Here is a 20,952-nt window from a genome sequence, read left to right on the forward strand (position 1 = left end):
TCATTTTTCGTCGATACGCGTATATGAGCGAAAAATCGTATATACGAAATGAAACAATGTTAAAAACTTCGATTCCACTATAAAATTGATGTTTGATCTTATGAAATGCAATGTTCTGAATCGATTGGTAACATTTTTCAATCTGTGGCACAAGTATTTAGAAAGATTTCACGATTTTATCTTCTCATATACCGAAATTCGCATACGTCGATTACATTTTTCGACAAATTTCATGTTATAACGCGTATTTACACATAGTAAAAACGTTATATTCTTGTTATATTCTTCATTCTGCGTCGATAGAATGTAAAATCATTGAAATCGGACGAGATTTCAATTTTTCATTTTTCGTCGATACGCGTATATGAGCGAAAAATCGTATATACGAAATGAAACAATGTTAAAAACTTCGATTCCACTATAAAATTGATGTTTGATCTTATGAAATGCAATGTTCTGAATCGATTGGTAACATTTTTCAATCTGTGGCACAAGTATTTAGAAAGATTTCACGATTTTATCTTCTCATATACCGAAATTCGCATACGTCGATTACATTTTTCGACAAATTTCATGTTATAACGCGTATTTACACATAGTAAAAACGTTATATTCTTGTTATATTCTTCATTCTGCGTCGATAGAATGTAAAATCATTGAAATCGGACGAGATTTCAATTTTTCATTTTTCGTCGATACGCGTATATGAGCGAAAAATCGTATATACGTAATGAAACAATGTTAAAAACTTCGATTCCACTATAAAATTGATGTTTGATCTTATGAAATGCAATGTTCTGAATCGATTGGTAACATTTTTCAATCTGTGGCACAAGTATTTAGAAAGATTTCACGATTTTATCTTCTCATATACCGAAATTCGCATACGTCGATTACATTTTTCGACAAATTTCATGTTATAACGCGTATTTACACATAGTAAAAACGTTATATTCTTGTTATATTCTTCATTCTGCGTCGATAGAATGTAAAATCATTGAAATCGGACGAGATTTCAATTTTTCATTTTTCGTCGATACGCGTATATGAGCGAAAAATCGTATATACGAAATGAAACAATGTTAAAAACTTCGATTCCACTATAAAATTGATGTTTGATCTTATGAAATGCAATGTTCTGAATCGATTGGTAACATTTTTCAATCTGTGGCACAAGTATTTAGAAAGATTTCACGATTTTATCTTCTCATATACCGAAATTCGCATACGTCGATTACATTTTTCGACAAATTTCATGTTATAACGCGTATTTACACATAGTAAAAACGTTATATTCTTGTTATATTCTTCATTCTGCGTCGATAGAATGTAAAATCATTGAAATCGGACGAGATTTCAATTTTTCATTTTTCGTCGATACGCGTATATGAGCGAAAAATCGTATATACGAAATGAAACAATGTTAAAAACTTCGATTCCACTATAAAATTGATGTTTGATCTTATGAAATGCAATGTTCTGAATCGATTGGTAACATTTTTCAATCTGTGGCACAAGTATTTAGAAAGATTTCACGATTTTATCTTCTCATATACCGAAATTCGCATACGTCGATTACATTTTTCGACAAATTTCATGTTATAACGCGTATTTACACATAGTAAAAACGTTATATTCTTGTTATATTCTTCATTCTGCGTCGATAGAATGTAAAATCATTGAAATCGGACGAGATTTCAATTTTTCATTTTTCGTCGATACGCGTATATGAGCGAAAAATCGTATATACGTAATGAAACAATGTTAAAAACTTCGATTCCACTATAAAATTGATGTTTGATCTTATGAAATGCAATGTTCTGAATCGATTGGTAACATTTTTCAATCTGTGGCACAAGTATTTAGAAAGATTTCACGATTTTATCTTCTCATATACCGAAATTCGCATACGTCGATTACATTTTTCGACAAATTTCATGTTATAACGCGTATTTACACATAGTAAAAACGTTATATTCTTGTTATATTCTTCATTCTGCGTCGATAGAATGTAAAATCATTGAAATCGGACGAGATTTCAATTTTTCATTTTTCGTCGATACGCGTATATGAGCGAAAAATCGTATATACGAAATGAAACAATGTTAAAAACTTCGATTCCACTATAAAATTGATGTTTGATCTTATGAAATGCAATGTTCTGAATCGATTGGTAACATTTTTCAATCTGTGGCACAAGTATTTAGAAAGATTTCACGATTTTATCTTCTCATATACCGAAATTCGCATACGTCGATTACATTTTTCGACAAATTTCATGTTATAACGCGTATTTACACATAGTAAAAACGTTATATTCTTGTTATATTCTTCATTCTGCGTCGATAGAATGTAAAATCATTGAAATCGGACGAGATTTCAATTTTTCATTTTTCGTCGATACGCGTATATGAGCGAAAAATCGTATATACGAAATGAAACAATGTTAAAAACTTCGATTCCACTATAAAATTGATGTTTGATCTTATGAAATGCAATGTTCTGAATCGATTGGTAACATTTTTCAATCTGTGGCACAAGTATTTAGAAAGATTTCACGATTTTATCTTCTCATATACCGAAATTCGCATACGTCGATTACATTTTTCGACAAATTTCATGTTATAACGCGTATTTACACATAGTAAAAACGTTATATTCTTGTTATATTCTTCATTCTGCGTCGATAGAATGTAAAATCATTGAAATCGGACGAGATTTCAATTTTTCATTTTTCGTCGATACGCGTATATGAGCGAAAAATCGTATATACGAAATGAAACAATGTTAAAAACTTCGATTCCACTATAAAATTGATGTTTGATCTTATGAAATGCAATGTTCTGAATCGATTGGTAACATTTTTCAATCTGTGGCACAAGTATTTAGAAAGATTTCACGATTTTATCTTCTCATATACCGAAATTCGCATACGTCGATTACATTTTTCGACAAATTTCATGTTATAACGCGTATTTACACATAGTAAAAACGTTATATTCTTGTTATATTCTTCATTCTGCGTCGATAGAATGTAAAATCATTGAAATCGGACGAGATTTCAATTTTTCATTTTTCGTCGATACGCGTATATGAGCGAAAAATCGTATATACGAAATGAAACAATGTTAAAAACTTCGATTCCACTATAAAATTGATGTTTGATCTTATGAAATGCAATGTTCTGAATCGATTGGTAACATTTTTCAATCTGTGGCACAAGTATTTAGAAAGATTTCACGATTTTATCTTCTCATATACCGAAATTCGCATACGTCGATTACATTTTTCGACAAATTTCATGTTATAACGCGTATTTACACATAGTAAAAACGTTATATTCTTGTTATATTCTTCATTCTGCGTCGATAGAATGTAAAATCATTGAAATCGGACGAGATTTCAATTTTTCATTTTTCGTCGATACGCGTATATGAGCGAAAAATCGTATATACGAAATGAAACAATGTTAAAAACTTCGATTCCACTATAAAATTGATGTTTGATCTTATGAAATGCAATGTTCTGAATCGATTGGTAACATTTTTCAATCTGTGGCACAAGTATTTAGAAAGATTTCACGATTTTATCTTCTCATATACCGAAATTCGCATACGTCGATTACATTTTTCGACAAATTTCATGTTATAACGCGTATTTACACATAGTAAAAACGTTATATTCTTGTTATATTCTTCATTCTGCGTCGATAGAATGTAAAATCATTGAAATCGGACGAGATTTCAATTTTTCATTTTTCGTCGATACGCGTATATGAGCGAAAAATCGTATATACGAAATGAAACAATGTTAAAAACTTCGATTCCACTATAAAATTGATGTTTGATCTTATGAAATGCAATGTTCTGAATCGATTGGTAACATTTTTCAATCTGTGGCACAAGTATTTAGAAAGATTTCACGATTTTATCTTCTCATATACCGAAATTCGCATACGTCGATTACATTTTTCGACAAATTTCATGTTATAACGCGTATTTACACATAGTAAAAACGTTATATTCTTGTTATATTCTTCATTCTGCGTCGATAGAATGTAAAATCATTGAAATCGGACGAGATTTCAATTTTTCATTTTTCGTCGATACGCGTATATGAGCGAAAAATCGTATATACGAAATGAAACAATGTTAAAAACTTCGATTCCACTATAAAATTGATGTTTGATCTTATGAAATGCAATGTTCTGAATCGATTGGTAACATTTTTCAATCTGTGGCACAAGTATTTAGAAAGATTTCACGATTTTATCTTCTCATATACCGAAATTCGCATACGTCGATTACATTTTTCGACAAATTTCATGTTATAACGCGTATTTACACATAGTAAAAACGTTATATTCTTGTTATATTCTTCATTCTGCGTCGATAGAATGTAAAATCATTGAAATCGGACGAGATTTCAATTTTTCATTTTTCGTCGATACGCGTATATGAGCGAAAAATCGTATATACGAAATGAAACAATGTTAAAAACTTCGATTCCACTATAAAATTGATGTTTGATCTTATGAAATGCAATGTTCTGAATCGATTGGTAACATTTTTCAATCTGTGGCACAAGTATTTAGAAAGATTTCACGATTTTATCTTCTCATATACCGAAATTCGCATACGTCGATTACATTTTTCGACAAATTTCATGTTATAACGCGTATTTACACATAGTAAAAACGTTATATTCTTGTTATATTCTTCATTCTGCGTCGATAGAATGTAAAATCATTGAAATCGGACGAGATTTCAATTTTTCATTTTTCGTCGATACGCGTATATGAGCGAAAAATCGTATATACGAAATGAAACAATGTTAAAAACTTCGATTCCACTATAAAATTGATGTTTGATCTTATGAAATGCAATGTTCTGAATCGATTGGTAACATTTTTCAATCTGTGGCACAAGTATTTAGAAAGATTTCACGATTTTATCTTCTCATATACCGAAATTCGCATACGTCGATTACATTTTTCGACAAATTTCATGTTATAACGCGTATTTACACATAGTAAAAACGTTATATTCTTGTTATATTCTTCATTCTGCGTCGATAGAATGTAAAATCATTGAAATCGGACGAGATTTCAATTTTTCATTTTTCGTCGATACGCGTATATGAGCGAAAAATCGTATATACGTAATGAAACAATGTTAAAAACTTCGATTCCACTATAAAATTGATGTTTGATCTTATGAAATGCAATGTTCTGAATCGATTGGTAACATTTTTCAATCTGTGGCACAAGTATTTAGAAAGATTTCACGATTTTATCTTCTCATATACCGAAATTCGCATACGTCGATTACATTTTTCGACAAATTTCATGTTATAACGCGTATTTACACATAGTAAAAACGTTATATTCTTGTTATATTCTTCATTCTGCGTCGATAGAATGTAAAATCATTGAAATCGGACGAGATTTCAATTTTTCATTTTTCGTCGATACGCGTATATGAGCGAAAAATCGTATATACGAAATGAAACAATGTTAAAAACTTCGATTCCACTATAAAATTGATGTTTGATCTTATGAAATGCAATGTTCTGAATCGATTGGTAACATTTTTCAATCTGTGGCACAAGTATTTAGAAAGATTTCACGATTTTATCTTCTCATATACCGAAATTCGCATACGTCGATTACATTTTTCGACAAATTTCATGTTATAACGCGTATTTACACATAGTAAAAACGTTATATTCTTGTTATATTCTTCATTCTGCGTCGATAGAATGTAAAATCATTGAAATCGGACGAGATTTCAATTTTTCATTTTTCGTCGATACGCGTATATGAGCGAAAAATCGTATATACGAAATGAAACAATGTTAAAAACTTCGATTCCACTATAAAATTGATGTTTGATCTTATGAAATGCAATGTTCTGAATCGATTGGTAACATTTTTCAATCTGTGGCACAAGTATTTAGAAAGATTTCACGATTTTATCTTCTCATATACCGAAATTCGCATACGTCGATTACATTTTTCGACAAATTTCATGTTATAACGCGTATTTACACATAGTAAAAACGTTATATTCTTGTTATATTCTTCATTCTGCGTCGATAGAATGTAAAATCATTGAAATCGGACGAGATTTCAATTTTTCATTTTTCGTCGATACGCGTATATGAGCGAAAAATCGTATATACGTAATGAAACAATGTTAAAAACTTCGATTCCACTATAAAATTGATGTTTGATCTTATGAAATGCAATGTTCTGAATCGATTGGTAACATTTTTCAATCTGTGGCACAAGTATTTAGAAAGATTTCACGATTTTATCTTCTCATATACCGAAATTCGCATACGTCGATTACATTTTTCGACAAATTTCATGTTATAACGCGTATTTACACATAGTAAAAACGTTATATTCTTGTTATATTCTTCATTCTGCGTCGATAGAATGTAAAATCATTGAAATCGGACGAGATTTCAATTTTTCATTTTTCGTCGATACGCGTATATGAGCGAAAAATCGTATATACGAAATGAAACAATGTTAAAAACTTCGATTCCACTATAAAATTGATGTTTGATCTTATGAAATGCAATGTTCTGAATCGATTGGTAACATTTTTCAATCTGTGGCACAAGTATTTAGAAAGATTTCACGATTTTATCTTCTCATATACCGAAATTCGCATACGTCGATTACATTTTTCGACAAATTTCATGTTATAACGCGTATTTACACATAGTAAAAACGTTATATTCTTGTTATATTCTTCATTCTGCGTCGATAGAATGTAAAATCATTGAAATCGGACGAGATTTCAATTTTTCATTTTTCGTCGATACGCGTATATGAGCGAAAAATCGTATATACGAAATGAAACAATGTTAAAAACTTCGATTCCACTATAAAATTGATGTTTGATCTTATGAAATGCAATGTTCTGAATCGATTGGTAACATTTTTCAATCTGTGGCACAAGTATTTAGAAAGATTTCACGATTTTATCTTCTCATATACCGAAATTCGCATACGTCGATTACATTTTTCGACAAATTTCATGTTATAACGCGTATTTACACATAGTAAAAACGTTATATTCTTGTTATATTCTTCATTCTGCGTCGATAGAATGTAAAATCATTGAAATCGGACGAGATTTCAATTTTTCATTTTTCGTCGATACGCGTATATGAGCGAAAAATCGTATATACGAAATGAAACAATGTTAAAAACTTCGATTCCACTATAAAATTGATGTTTGATGTTACGTCCCAGACGGGAGAAAACACAAAAAAAAAGAATTTTTAATTGTGAGCTGCTAATACGGTCAGGTCAAGGACTACCCTTCTACTCCAACCTCGCAGACTCCTCTCGTTTTGGTACAAGGACTCGGGATTGAGAGCAAGTGATTCCTGTTGCTCGAAGAATGGCTGCCGCATAGAAAACCGTCCGCTCCTTTGATGTATATTAGCGCCAATATATTTTTACTGACTTACCACCGCTGCCAAGACTTTCCAACCAATGAATGATATCAGGGGGTTGCCGTATATCCTGGACTGGAATTCGCCCCCTTGGGTAGATATTAATTCAAACGCCCTCAGATTCTTTAGATGAATGGATGGGAAGTTCGGTGGACAACGAGATGAATGAAAAGTATCACCACAATTTAACAATAACGCTTTAATATATATATATATATATATCACTAAAAATACACTAAATATACAATTCGGTAAAACATTTGATTCAAACCATGAATTAGTTATTTGTGCGCGGAACTCGGGATACGCGTAATAATTATTTATTCTAATTTGTAACTAATTTACAACTTCACCCGAATTAACCAGTAGAAAGAGAGAAGAAAGATTCTTCCGTTATGGCCCTTATACTTGTTTAACCATACGGTCGCTCTCGAAGGCGTAATTGCCTATGAATCGTATGTCGTAATAATAAAACTACCCAGTAGATATGTCTATAATTCCTAAGTACAATGTTAAGTTGATTTATCTTAAGCGCGGAGCTAAAAGTATTGCTGCTGATCGGATTGAGCGACGGATGAAGACTGGCTGCCGCTCCGCTGGTCTCCCACTTGGTTGACTCCCCAATGATGTTGCTGCGCATGCGCGCCGCTCAGACTTGCCGCCAGCACGCGAGGGTATTGCCCGTGGGAAAGGAGTGGCGTGATGTAGTACAAGCATTCCTTCGTTACTTTTCTGGGAATTGCTGCCAGTCGACGCTTATCACCGGATGTAGTTCCGAGAATTCTTAGCCTCAGGAATGCGGTTATCAGCGGATACATTTCACAGAATTCTCGGTTCCCAGGCGCGGTTATCACCGGATGTAGTTCCTGGAATCCTTAGCCTCTGGAATGCGGTTATCACAGGATGTAGTCTAGCCATTCGTGATATGAATGTCTCGGCTTGTCGCTCTATCTTTATTACTTATATTCTAAATATTACAACATTATTATTTTAATAATTATTATTTAATAATGTGTGCCATTATAAGTGTGCGAGGATTTTAATAGTATATAATTATTGTTATTTCTAATTATGATTCTCATCTTAATAATTATGTAATATAAGGTCCCTTACCGCTATTAATCTATTATTAATCTGTTTTTATGCGTGTACGTATATATGTATATATATATATACATATATATATATATTGTTAATTTCTAGATATAAGGTCTTACCTATGTACTTTATTCTGTTTGTTTAACAATTTTTATTTTGACATATGTTCTTTCTTTTTATTTATTAAGTGAACCTTATCTAACAATAGTGTTCCCATTTTAATAATAATAGTGAATTATATCTCTTGTTAAAATTTCTGAGGTGCGATTAATTATTATTATGGCGTTACCCACTGTAGATTAACCTACAGAAGATTTCCGAGAGCAGAATTACCGATGTTGGATTATCTAAAGTAGAACTAGAGACAGTATGATTACCGACAGTGGGATTAGCATTTCCGTATCCTATATACTAATGTCTAGAGATGCTTGGGTACCACACGTCGTTATACGGCGACGTGACACCTCCCCCCTTAATTGAGTCGTTAGGAAATTTCTATTTCTGACGACTTGTTTTTACGAGCTGCTAGGATGCTTTCGAGAATCGGATATTTTGAACTTCCTCTGGTTGCGGGTGTCGGAGTAGCATCATCTTTTGTGTCGTCCACCGTTACTTCAATGGTATCACTATTTCCTTCACCCTTTGTTGTCTTCCTTCCGTCTTGCTTATCTGATCGTCCCAGATGAAGAAGTAGATGCGTCAACGAACTCCAGATGGCTCCTAACAGATGTAAGCTCCATCCATAGACAGTATGGAGCACGTATCCTCTGATAATGGCGTCGACACATAATTTTACGCCTTTAACTAGGATAAATAATCCGATCATTCCAGCACTTGCTGATCCAAATGCTAAAAAGCCTTGCCACAGCTTCGAGATTGCGCTATCCGTAATTTTGTTGATGTCTGCTTCTCCCAATAAGTTATACATCGAAACAGTGTTAGGTGGGATGCGGTGTCCTGTCGCTCCTCTGGCAATTGTATTTAAAAGTCCTGGTCTCTCTGCGGGGAACATGATGTGGTCCCGTAAGTTGTCCAAGTCTTGATGCGTATATATTCCGCTCGTCATTAAGTTCTTGGTATTAATATATTTCCATGCTAGCTTTGTTAATGGTTGGAGTGTTTGAGGAGGGAGTACCTCCACAGGTTTCGGTGTCAGTCTGTACCAATTTCCCTCCAAGTAGTACATGGATGGTAGTAGTGCGTTGCATTCCTTTATGGTGCCTGTCTTTACCAGTATTCTCGATTTTGGTGTCAGGTAAAGACTGTTATTCTGGTGCGTGACAGGTAGTTCATGGTAACATTCTTCTGATTGCCTAATGCTGACTGGGACGGGTGTACATTTTACTATGTGAATGACTTCCCCTACAGTTACTGCCATGTACCCAGCTGCCTTCATGATTGTATAAGCGAACTCATCTGGGCGGAGGGTTGCTAATGCCAAAGCGTTCTTAAGGACCTGTTTTTCTAGTTCGCACTTTTGCCTAATTACGTCGCTGTACAGGGCTGTCATTTGCGTTCTTATGTGTTTTTCGAGGTAAACAAATTTGGAGTTAACATAAGCGAACAGATCGAGGTTTTCGACTGATAATTTTGCTTTTGACGCAAAGGTCCTTCCTTTCTGCGTCTCTAGAATGAATAATTTTGGATGCTCGCTCAGTAGTAAAGTATATCCGCACAAATGATGCTCTGCTCTTTTTTCCAAGGTGAATGTAACGTCTTGAGTCGTGATGGTGTATATGTCCGGGTATACTTCCGTATTACCCATGGTTTTTAATTTGGTCGCAAATCCTTCATATAACACCTTGTAGTTATCGAAGTTACAGGACGACTCCGGCCTGGTCGACCAAAACGCATTTCCTTCCTCGTCGGTTAGGCACATTCCATCCGTAAATACGCACACCTCTCCTTTGCTCAAAATCACGTTGTTCTGTCTTATCTTTACAGTAGCATAATATTCCTTGATGTTAATTTTGAGTGATGCTTGCACCACTACATTGTCCCACGTGCCGTACGGATCGGCGTATTGTGTTCCCGAACACTTGCCGTCCATTGAAATTGATCCTGCTAATGTGGCACTCCGATATTCGGTGGCATTGGCCCGCAATCCTGATACCTGCAGGGTCGGTGTTATTCCCATTATACCGGTGTTGAACGTGGCCTTGCATGCCTCAGCTGTTAAGTCCATCAGGTATATTCGCCTTCCATTTTGAACAGCTGACACATGTGATGACATTCCGCAATAATAAATTGTTCTATCAATCTCCACTCGGCATTGGTATACGTGCGTGTAATCGTATTCTGCTAATTGTAGAAGCTGAATGTAGACTTCTGTAGCATTGGGTGCATGTGATGGGATATTACATTCTCCCGTGTCCAATAGTGAAATTGTTGTGATGTTGGTTGATCCTCCCCCACAGTCGTACCCCAACAAACAGTAACATTCAGAGATGATTCCTACGGTTGTTATTAAAATTCCGAGAAGCCCCATGGTTTCTGTAAAATAATCACCTTAACCTATTTCATTTTAGATATTCTTAACTTATTAGCATGCATTATCCTAGTATGGTTTCCTATTGATAGTTTAACATTATTTCGAGGGAGTATTTCTAAAATCTGATGAGGTCCTGTATATTGGTTGCCGAATTTGTTAGTAGGTTCCTTCAGTAAAAATACCTTATCCCCTTCCCTTAGCGTTAACGGTCTTGCTTTCTTGTCGTAATACCTTTTTGAAGTTTCCTTCGATCTCATCAAATTTTGTCGTGCTACCTCTTGTGTTCTATTTATTTTGTTTATTAGATTCGCGTAATATTGTAAGTATGTCCTGTCCATTTCATCGTCCAAAGGTGGATCTGAGGCTGGAACCCTAGCTAATTTTCCGAAGACTAGTTCGTAGGGCGTGTATCGTGTTCCCTCGTGTACACTTGTATTATATGAAAAGATAGCCGTGTCTACCCATTCGTCCCAATCTTTTTCCTTATCCGTAAATTGCTTCAGGTACTCGATTAGGACATGGTGAGACCTTTCCAATGATCCGTTTGACTGTGGGTAGAAAGCTGTAGTTTTGTACTGCTTTATCTTAAATTTACGTGCTATAGCTCGTAGTAGGGTACTTAAAAAGTTTGATCCTTGGTCTGTGAGTATTGCCCTAGGCGCTCCGAACTTACAAATTAAATTTGAGATTAAAGCATTGGCAATGTCTATTGATGTTGTGCTCGCAAGAGGGACGGCTAAAGAGAATTTTGTTAACTGATCCTGAATCGTCAAAATATATTTATTCCCCTTTTCAGTCTGGGCTAGAGGACCCACTACGTCGAGTGCTACTTTATCGAATGCAGATCCTGGTGTGTCCGTTAACACCATTGGTTGCTTATTTTTGACTCTAACTAGCTTTTTCAGTTGGCAATCCAAACAATTTTGTATGAAGGTCTGAATCTGCCCTTTCATATTTTCCCAAAAGTATCTCGTTCTTATTCTGCTATAAGTTTTGGTCACTCCCTTGTGACCCCCTAAAGCAGATGAATGGTTTTCGCGTATTAGGTCCTCGCGCTCATTCTCCTTGGGTATTCTAATCAAATTTTTACAGAAGCAAATTGTGCAATCTTCCGCGTCGAATAATTCTCCTAACCTTTGCTGGATATATTCCCATGGTATGTCATCTATTCTGTTCGAACTGGAGATGCTTACCGTACGCAAATCTAGTTCCCTTGTCACTGATAGGAGCGATTCCAGAGCATCATTCAGAATTTCTACATCCGTTATCACATTATTATTTTCCTTAATGACTAATGATATTAGATTTTTAGATCCATATTTAGTGACCCTTGCCCGACCTAGAGTTAAATCCTTGTAATTTGGGAGTTTATTCATATCCTGAAGCTGTTTAGCACCCTCATCGCAAGGGTTGCCCTTCTGAGTAATGAAGATAGCTAGATTATCCCTTCTCATTGTTAATCTATCTCTAGTTTCTGTAAGATTCTGTGAAATTCTGAATGTGTACTCTTCCTGATTCTGCAATTCATATGGCCGCGATATTGGTTCGAATAAAGTGTCGGAACTGGAGTCTGAATCGCTATCAGCAATGATAGGAGAATTATTTGAGCAAATACCCTCCGTCTTGCCTGGCACCTTACTTATGTCTATCCGATCGAAGAGCTTCTCTAGCTCTCTTGTATCAGATCCGTGTGTGCCTGACCTGCGAGAATACAAGGACTCGTTTGAGGAGCTGTCGTCTCTATGTAGTGGCAAGACCTGCGCCGTTCCTGGTGGATTTCGCGAAAGAGCGTCGGCATTTGCATTGGCTGTGCCTGCCTTGTATATTATTCTGAAATCGTACTCGGCTAGTTTCAAACCCCATTTGGTCAAACGCGAAGTTGGATCTTTGTGGGATTTTAGCCACACCAGTGGACGATGATCAGTAACTAGCGTAAATTGCCTGCCATATAAGTATGGCCTAAAGTAGTGCACGGCGTAGACTATTGCTAAGAGTTCGCGTTCGATGGTCGAGTAGTTCTTTTCAGCTATATTTAGTAGTCTTGAACAATAAGAGATAGGCAGGTCTTTCCCTATCGGTCCCTGACTAAGCACTCCACCTATAGCATAACCTGACGCATCCGTAGTAACGTTAAATTCCCTACTGAAGTCTGGGTATTGGAGCACAGGTTCCTTGCACAGCGTGTCTCGTAGTGTCACGAATGCCATTTCCTGTGGCTCACCCCACTTAAATGTCACTTCCTTCTTTAATAACTCTGTGAGAGGTCTTGCCAGCTTAGAGAATCCGGGGATGAACCTCCTATAGTATCCCGCGAGTCCCAAGAATTGTCGAACGTTCTTAGCTTTCTTTGGTTGCGGGAATTCTTTTACGGCACGTAGCTTCTTCGGATCCGGTTTCACACCGTCTTTGCCGATGATGTGACCCAGATAAATAACTTCCTTTTTCAGAAATTCACATTTGTCAGGCTGCAGCTTCAAATTCGCCTTCCTTAGTCTACCTATAAGCTTGTTAAATTTTATCTCGTGCTCATGGAGCGACCTTGCGTATAATACTATGTCGTCCAAGTAGACGAACATTTCTTCGCCTTGAAGACCCGTCAGGACGAGGTCCATGAGCCGTTGGAAGGTGGCTGGAGCATTCTTTAATCCGAACGGCATTCTCGCAAATTCGAAATGCCCGTGAGGTGTCGAGAAGGCGGTCTTGTGGCTATCATCTGGGTGCATTTCGATCTGGTGAAATCCGGACTTTAGGTCGAAGGTAGAGAAGTATTTCGCTGAACCCAGCTGATCGAGTATCTCTGTAATGTTAGGGAGGGGATACGCATCCCCGACAGTCTTCTCATTAAGTCCTCTATAATCAATAACCATTCTCCACTTGGGATTTCCCATTGAGTCAGCCTTTTTGGGTACTACCCAGATAGGGGAATTGTAAGGAGAGAGGGATGGCCTTATTATATCACTCTCTAACAGTTCTTGTGTCTGTTTATTTATCTCTTCCTTATGTATGGGTGGGAACCTGTACTGTTTGGTATGTATCGGTATCTCATCGGTAGTAATAATTCTATGCGTCAGCATCTGCGTGCTCTCCAGCTGTTCTCCTGGGAGATGAAAGCAGTCTGCGCTGACAGATAAGAGGTCAATGACGCTCTTCCTTTCTTCGTTGTTCAAATGATCTAGACGTAACAGTGCTTCAACCTCCTTTGCCCTATTATTGTTCTCTCGCTTCCTCCGCCTATCTTGATCATGGTTCCTCTGACAATTCTTGATCGTTCCGACGCATACCGTTATTTCCTCTTTTGATGTTCCTGGTGTATCTCGTATTTTGTCCTGATGTGCTTCGAATGCTTGTAATTCCAGCGTGGGAATCACGATATCCTGATCCTCATTAGTGGTGTTTATCACCCTGAGATAAGCCCGACCCTGGTGATTTTTAACAATGGCTTCCCCCATGTATATTCCCTGTAAGGATTCTATCCGTGGAATGTAACCTTCATCGATTTCGGGATTCTTGACACGGCAATGAAACACCGCACTCGTCCTTGCCGATACGCGCATGAATTGTCTGTCTGTGAAAGGCACTTCCTTGTCCGCGATCCTCATACACTGTTGGGTGTAGCTTACATCAGCACCAACTGTTTTCAGGAACTCACTTCCCAGAATACCGTCCTGCTCGATCGGGAAATTCGATCCCACCACGTAAAACCGTACCTTTTTCCCAAAGAGGTGGGCGGCCAATGAACCCCTCGTTCGAATATGGTCGTCCGTAATACCACATACCTTTATTACATCGTTGTTGTCGATATAGGAATTCGATTCGACAGCACTTTCTTTGATAATGTTAACTTCTGCGCCAGTGTCAATCATGAATTTGACCTGTCTTCCATGATTCCCGATGTCCATAACTATGGTAGGTGCTTTTGCTGTTGGTTTATAATTTATTGTTGCGACTTGTTTGATTGAGTCGCCTGCGCATTGGATTGTCCGTGAGCGTTTCCCATGGCGGCCCCGCTCCTGTCTGATCTCGACGGGCCGCTTACAGGGTTTCCCTGGTTGCTGGACGTTGAGTGGCTTCTTTCCCTATTAATGGCCCTTGGCGGCGAACTCCGGCGGTCATTGCCTTGGCTATACTGTGGTCTATGTTCCGTCGATTTCCGGCGGCTTCTTGTTCTATCCTCCGGGCTCTGACGGCCCGAATTATACGCGTGGTGTTTATCCCCACTTCTATGTTCACTATCGTACTTAAGTTTCCGGCAATCCTTTAAAATGTGGCCAATTCTCTTACAATAGTAGCAGGTTCGCTGTTCACGTGGGCTAAATGGCCTATTGTTTAAAGCTACATTTAGTACCTGGTCTTTTGACCGAGGAGAGGAAGGCCTTGCGGTGATTTCCGAAAAGGTTGGTGGTCTCCCTCTGATTCGGCAATCCTTTGCCATATGACCGCTTCCCTTACAGATTGTGCAAATAGTCTTTCCGCTCGTGATCGCACGTATTTTAGGGGCCTCCCTTGATTCTTCCTTGCTGGTACGAGCTCGGTTTCTCTCTAGGGCCCTACTTATTCTTAGAAGGGCGTTGGCCGCCGTCGTTAAGTCGTGATATCTTTCATGCTTCATCCGTAACTCATATTCCTCCGGCAAGCCATTCTCTAGTGCGTCGAGTACCTCGCACTCAATTCGTCTCCGTTGATGATCTGACAATTCTCCCGATTCCTTAATTTCCGCCTCGATTATGGCTTGTTTTAATTCCTTTATGCGTTCGGTGTAATCTAAGATCCTTTCCCTGGATTTCATGTAGATATTAGCTAATTGTCCCTTATAATGGCTTGCGGATTTGGCTGGCTGGAAGGCTGCTTTTAGCAAGCCTACCAGTTGTTCTATCGTTTGTAGCTCCTGGTCTTCTGTGACTGAATACGCATGCCCATCTAATTTGGCTCGAATTCTTCGAACTAGCATCGCTTCCACTTCCCCGGAAGGACGTTCAAGGAACAGATCCATAGCCCTCTTGCATGCTCTCGAAAATTGGAGGACCGATATATTGTACCCATCAAAACGCGGGATTGTTTCGGTTATTTCCTTTAGCTTTAATTCTGACCCTGCCATTTGGACTGGTTTCGTTCGAATCGGTCTAGGTTCAGGTTTCTCTTCATCTGTTACACGATTTCTCCTAGGTAAGTCAATGTCGACGATAGATTCCAGATTACTCCTAGATGAATACGGGCTCCTTTCACGGGGTATGGCCGTGGCTATAGGCGTATTTCGCGTCTCATTTATTAACATAGATTCGTGCCGATGGTCTAATTCTTTTGCGCGAAGTTCATTTTCACGTCGTTGAAGATTTATTTCGCGTCTATCTAGATCTATGTCACGTTTTTCTATTTCTAACTCTCGGTTATTCAATTTCGTTTTTTGATCAGTTATTTCGCGAAGATGTGTTTGGATATTTCTCTCCTGTTCTTCAATTTTCATTATTCTCGCTTCTAATTCAGATTCTAACTTTTGCATATCGCTTTCTCGTTCCCGCATTTTCTTTTCTAGTTTCTTGATTTTTTGTTCTGTGGCTTTATTTTCCTCCAGACAGAGTAATATCCTTGCTTCCCGTTCGTCTAACTCTCCCTCGTACGCTCTTAATTCCTCCTCCGTGAGGGAGGTCCTTGTAGGAGTACCGGGTTTTTTTGAAGCCGCCATTCTTAGAGTGTTGTTGCGAAAGGTTCTAGCGTTAAAATCGAATATGCCAAAAGAAGTAGGTAAATGAAATAGTTAAGTCCCAAGGGAGGCTTTACCATCCCACCGCTGCCACCAAAAATTTTCTTATAATTTTTGTTACGTCCCAGACGGGAGAAAACACAAAAAAAAAAAAGAATTTTTAATTGTGAGCTGCTAATACGGTCAGGTCAAGGACTACCCTTCTACTCCAACCTCGCAGACTCCTCTCGTTTTGGTACAAGGACTCGGGATTGAGAGCAAGTGATTCCTGTTGCTCGAAGAATGGCTGCCGCATAGAAAACCGTCCGCTCCTTTGATGTATATTAGCGCCAATATATTTTTACTGACTTACCACCGCTGCCAAGACTTTCCAACCAATGAATGATATCAGGGGGTTGCCGTATATCCTGGACTGGAATTCGCCCCCTTGGGTAGATATTAATTCAAACGCCCTCAGATTCTTTAGATGAATGGATGGGAAGTTCGGTGGACAACGAGATGAATGAAAAGTATCACCACAATTTAACAATAACGATTTAATATATATATATATATATCACTAAAAATACACTAAATATACAGTTCGGTAAAACATTTGATTCAAACCATGAATTAGTTATTTGTGCGCGGAACTCGGGATACGCGTAATAATTATTTATTCTAATTTGTAACTAATTTACAACTTCACCCGAATTAACCAGTAGAAAGAGAGAAGAAAGATTCTTCCGTTATGGCCCTTATACTTGTTTAACCATACGGTCGCTCTCGAAGGCGTAATTGCCTATGAATCGTATGTCGTAATAATAAAACTACCCAGTAGATATGTCTATAATTCCTAAGTACAATGTTAAGTTGATTTATCTTAAGCGCGGAGCTAAAAGTATTGCTGCTGATCGGATTGAGCGACGGATGAAGACTGGCTGCCGCTCCGCTGGTCTCCCACTTGGTTGACTCCCCAATGATGTTGCTGCGCATGCGCGCCGCTCAGACTTGCCGCCAGCACGCGAGGGTATTGCCCGTGGGAAAGGAGTGGCGTGATGTAGTACAAGCATTCCTTCGTTACTTTTCTGGGAATTGCTGCCAGTCGACGCTTATCACCGGATGTAGTTCCGAGAATTCTTAGCCTCAGGAATGCGGTTATCAGCGGATACATTTCACAGAATTCTCGGTTCCCAGGCGCGGTTATCACCGGATGTAGTTCCTGGAATCCTTAGCCTCTGGAATGCGGTTATCACAGGATGTAGTCTAGCCATTCGTGATATGAATGTCTCGGCTTGTCGCTCTATCTTTATTACTTATATTCTAAATATTACAACATTATTATTTTAATAATTATTATTTAATAATGTGTGCCATTATAAGTGTGCGAGGATTTTAATAGTATATAATTATTGTTATTTCTAATTATGATTCTCATCTTAATAATTATGTAATATAAGGTCCCTTACCGCTATTAATCTATTATTAATCTGTTTTTATGCGTGTACGTATATATGTATATATATATATACATATATATATATATTGTTAATTTCTAGATATAAGGTCTTACCTATGTACTTTATTCTGTTTGTTTAACAATTTTTATTTTGACATATGTTCTTTCTTTTTATTTATTAAGTGAACCTTATCTAACAATAGTGTTCCCATTTTAATAATAATAGTGAATTATATCTCTTGTTAAAATTTCTGAGGTGCGATTAATTATTATTATGGCGTTACCCACTGTAGATTAACCTACAGAAGATTTCCGAGAGCAGAATTACCGATGTTGGATTATCTAAAGTAGAACTAGAGACAGTATGATTACCGACAGTGGGATTAGCATTTCCGTATCCTATATACTAATGTCTAGAGATGCTTGGGTACCACACGTCGTTATACGGCGACGTGACACATATACCGAAATTCGCATACGTCGATTACATTTTTTGACAAATTTCATGTTATAACGCGTATTTAAACATAGTAAAAACGTTATATTCTTGTTATATTCTTCATTCTGCGTCGAAAGAATGTAAAATCATTGAAATCGGACGAGGTTTCAATTTTTCATTTTTCGTCGATACGCGTATATGAGCGAAAAATCGCATATACAAAATGAAACAATGTTAAAAACTTCGATTCCACTATAAAATTGATATTTGATCTTATGAAATGCAAAGTTCTGAATCGATTGGTAACATTTTTCAATCTGTAGCACATGTATTTATAAAGATTTCACGATTTTATCTTCTAGTATACCGAAATTCGCATACGCCGATACATTTTTCGACAAATTTCATGTTATAACGCGTATTTACACATAGTAAAAACGTTATATTCTTCTTATATTCTTCATTCTGCGTCGTTAGAATGTAAAATCATTGAAATCGGACGAGATTTCAATTTTTCATTTTTCGTCTATACGCGTATATGAGCGAAAAATCGTATATACGAAATGAAACAATGTTAAAAACTTCGATTCCACTATAAAATTGATGTTTGATCTTATGAAATGCAATGTTCTGAATCGATTGGTAACATTTTTCAATCTGTGGCACAAGTATTTAGAAAGATTTCACGATTTTATCTTCTCATATACCGAAATTCGCATACGCCGATACATTTTTCGACAAATTTCATGTTATAACGCGTATTTACACATAGTAAAAACGTTATATTCTTCTTATATTCTTCATTCTGCGTCGTTAGAATGTAAAATCATTGAAATCGGACGAGATTTCAATTTTTCATTTTTCGTCGATACGCGTATATGAGCGAAAAATCGTATATACGAAATGAAACAATGTTAAAAACTTCGATTCCACTATAAAATTGATGTTTGATCTTATGAAATGCAATGTTCTGAATCGATTGGTAACATTTTTCAATCTGTGGCACAAGTATTTAGAAAGATTTCACGATTTTATCTTCCCATATACCGAAATTCGCATACGTCGATTACATTTTTCGACAAATTTCATGTTATAACGCGTATTTACATATAGTAAAAACGTTATATTCTTGTTATATTCTTCATTCTGCGTCGATAGAATGTAAAATCATTGAAATCGGACGAGATTTCAATTTTTCATTTTTCGTCGATACGCGTATATGAGCGAAAAATCGTATATACGAAGCGAAACAATGTTAAAAACTTCGATTCCACTATAAAATTGATGTTTGATCTTATGAAATGCAATGTTCTGAATCGATTGGTAACATTTTTCAATCTGTGGCACAAGTATTTAGAAAGATTTCACGATTTTATCTTCTCATATACCGAAATTCGCATACGTCGATTACATTTTTTGACAAATTTCATGTTATAACGCGTATTTACACATAGTAAAAACGTTATATTCTTGTTATATTCTTCATTCTGCGTCGATAGAATGTAAAATCATTGAAATCGGACGAGATTTCAATTTTTCATTTTTCGTCGATACGCGTATATGAGCGAAAAATCGTATATACGAAATGAAACAATGTTAAAAACTTCGATTCCACTATAAAATTGATGTTTGATCTTATGAAATGCAATGTTCTGAATCGATTGGTAACATTTTTCAATCTGTGGCACAAGTATTTAGAAAGATTTCACGATTTTATCTTCTCATATACCGAAATTCGCATACGTCGATTACATTTTTCGACAAATTTCATGTTATAACGCGTATTTACACATAGTAAAAACGTTATATTCTTGTTATATTCTTCATTCTGCGTCGATAGAATGTAAAATCATTGAAATCGGACGAGATTTCAATTTTTCATTTTTCGTCGATACGCGTATATGAGCGAAAAATCGTATATACGAAATGAAACAATGTTAAAAACTTCGATTCCACTATAAAATTGATGTTTGATCTTATGAAATGCAATGTTCTGAATCGATTGGTAACATTTTTCAATCTGTGGCACAAGTATTTAGAAAGATTTCACGATTTTATCTTCTCATATACCGAAATTCGCATACGTCGATTACATTTTTCGACAAATTTCATGTTATAACGCGTATTTACACATAGTAAAAACGTTATATTCTTGTTATATTCTTCATTCTGCGTCGATAGAATGTAAAATCATTGAAATCGGACGAGATTTCAATTTTTCATTTTTCGTCGATACGCGTATATGAGCGAAAAATCGTATATACGAAATGAAACAATGTTAAAAACTTCGATTCCACTATAAAATTGATGTT

At 36.6% G+C, this 20,952-nt stretch overlaps 1 protein-coding gene across 1 annotated transcript; it reads right to left on the minus strand.

Moving 5' to 3' along the window:
- Positions 1 to 8,860: 8,860 nt before the first annotated feature.
- LOC146872105 (uncharacterized) lies at positions 8,861 to 11,075 on the minus strand. Its single transcript, XM_085664373.1, has one exon. The coding sequence runs from the start codon at positions 11,060 to 11,062 to the stop codon at positions 9,059 to 9,061; it is 2,004 nt and encodes a 667-aa protein (XP_085520499.1). The 5' UTR covers positions 11,063 to 11,075; the 3' UTR covers positions 8,861 to 9,058.
- Between the last annotated feature and the right edge of the window lie 9,877 nt (positions 11,076 to 20,952).

This window comes from Vespa mandarinia, unplaced genomic scaffold (genome assembly GCF_050613455.1).
Source record: "Vespa mandarinia isolate Hongniang unplaced genomic scaffold, ASM5061345v1 scaffold_54, whole genome shotgun sequence".
Classification (NCBI taxonomy): Eukaryota; Metazoa; Arthropoda; class Insecta; order Hymenoptera; family Vespidae; genus Vespa; species Vespa mandarinia.

Excerpts from the sequence above, each read along its gene's own strand:
- LOC146872105 (XM_085664373.1), bottom strand. The coding sequence starts at position 11,062 with ATGGGGCTTCTCGGAATTTTAATAACAACCGTAGGAATCATCTCTGAA.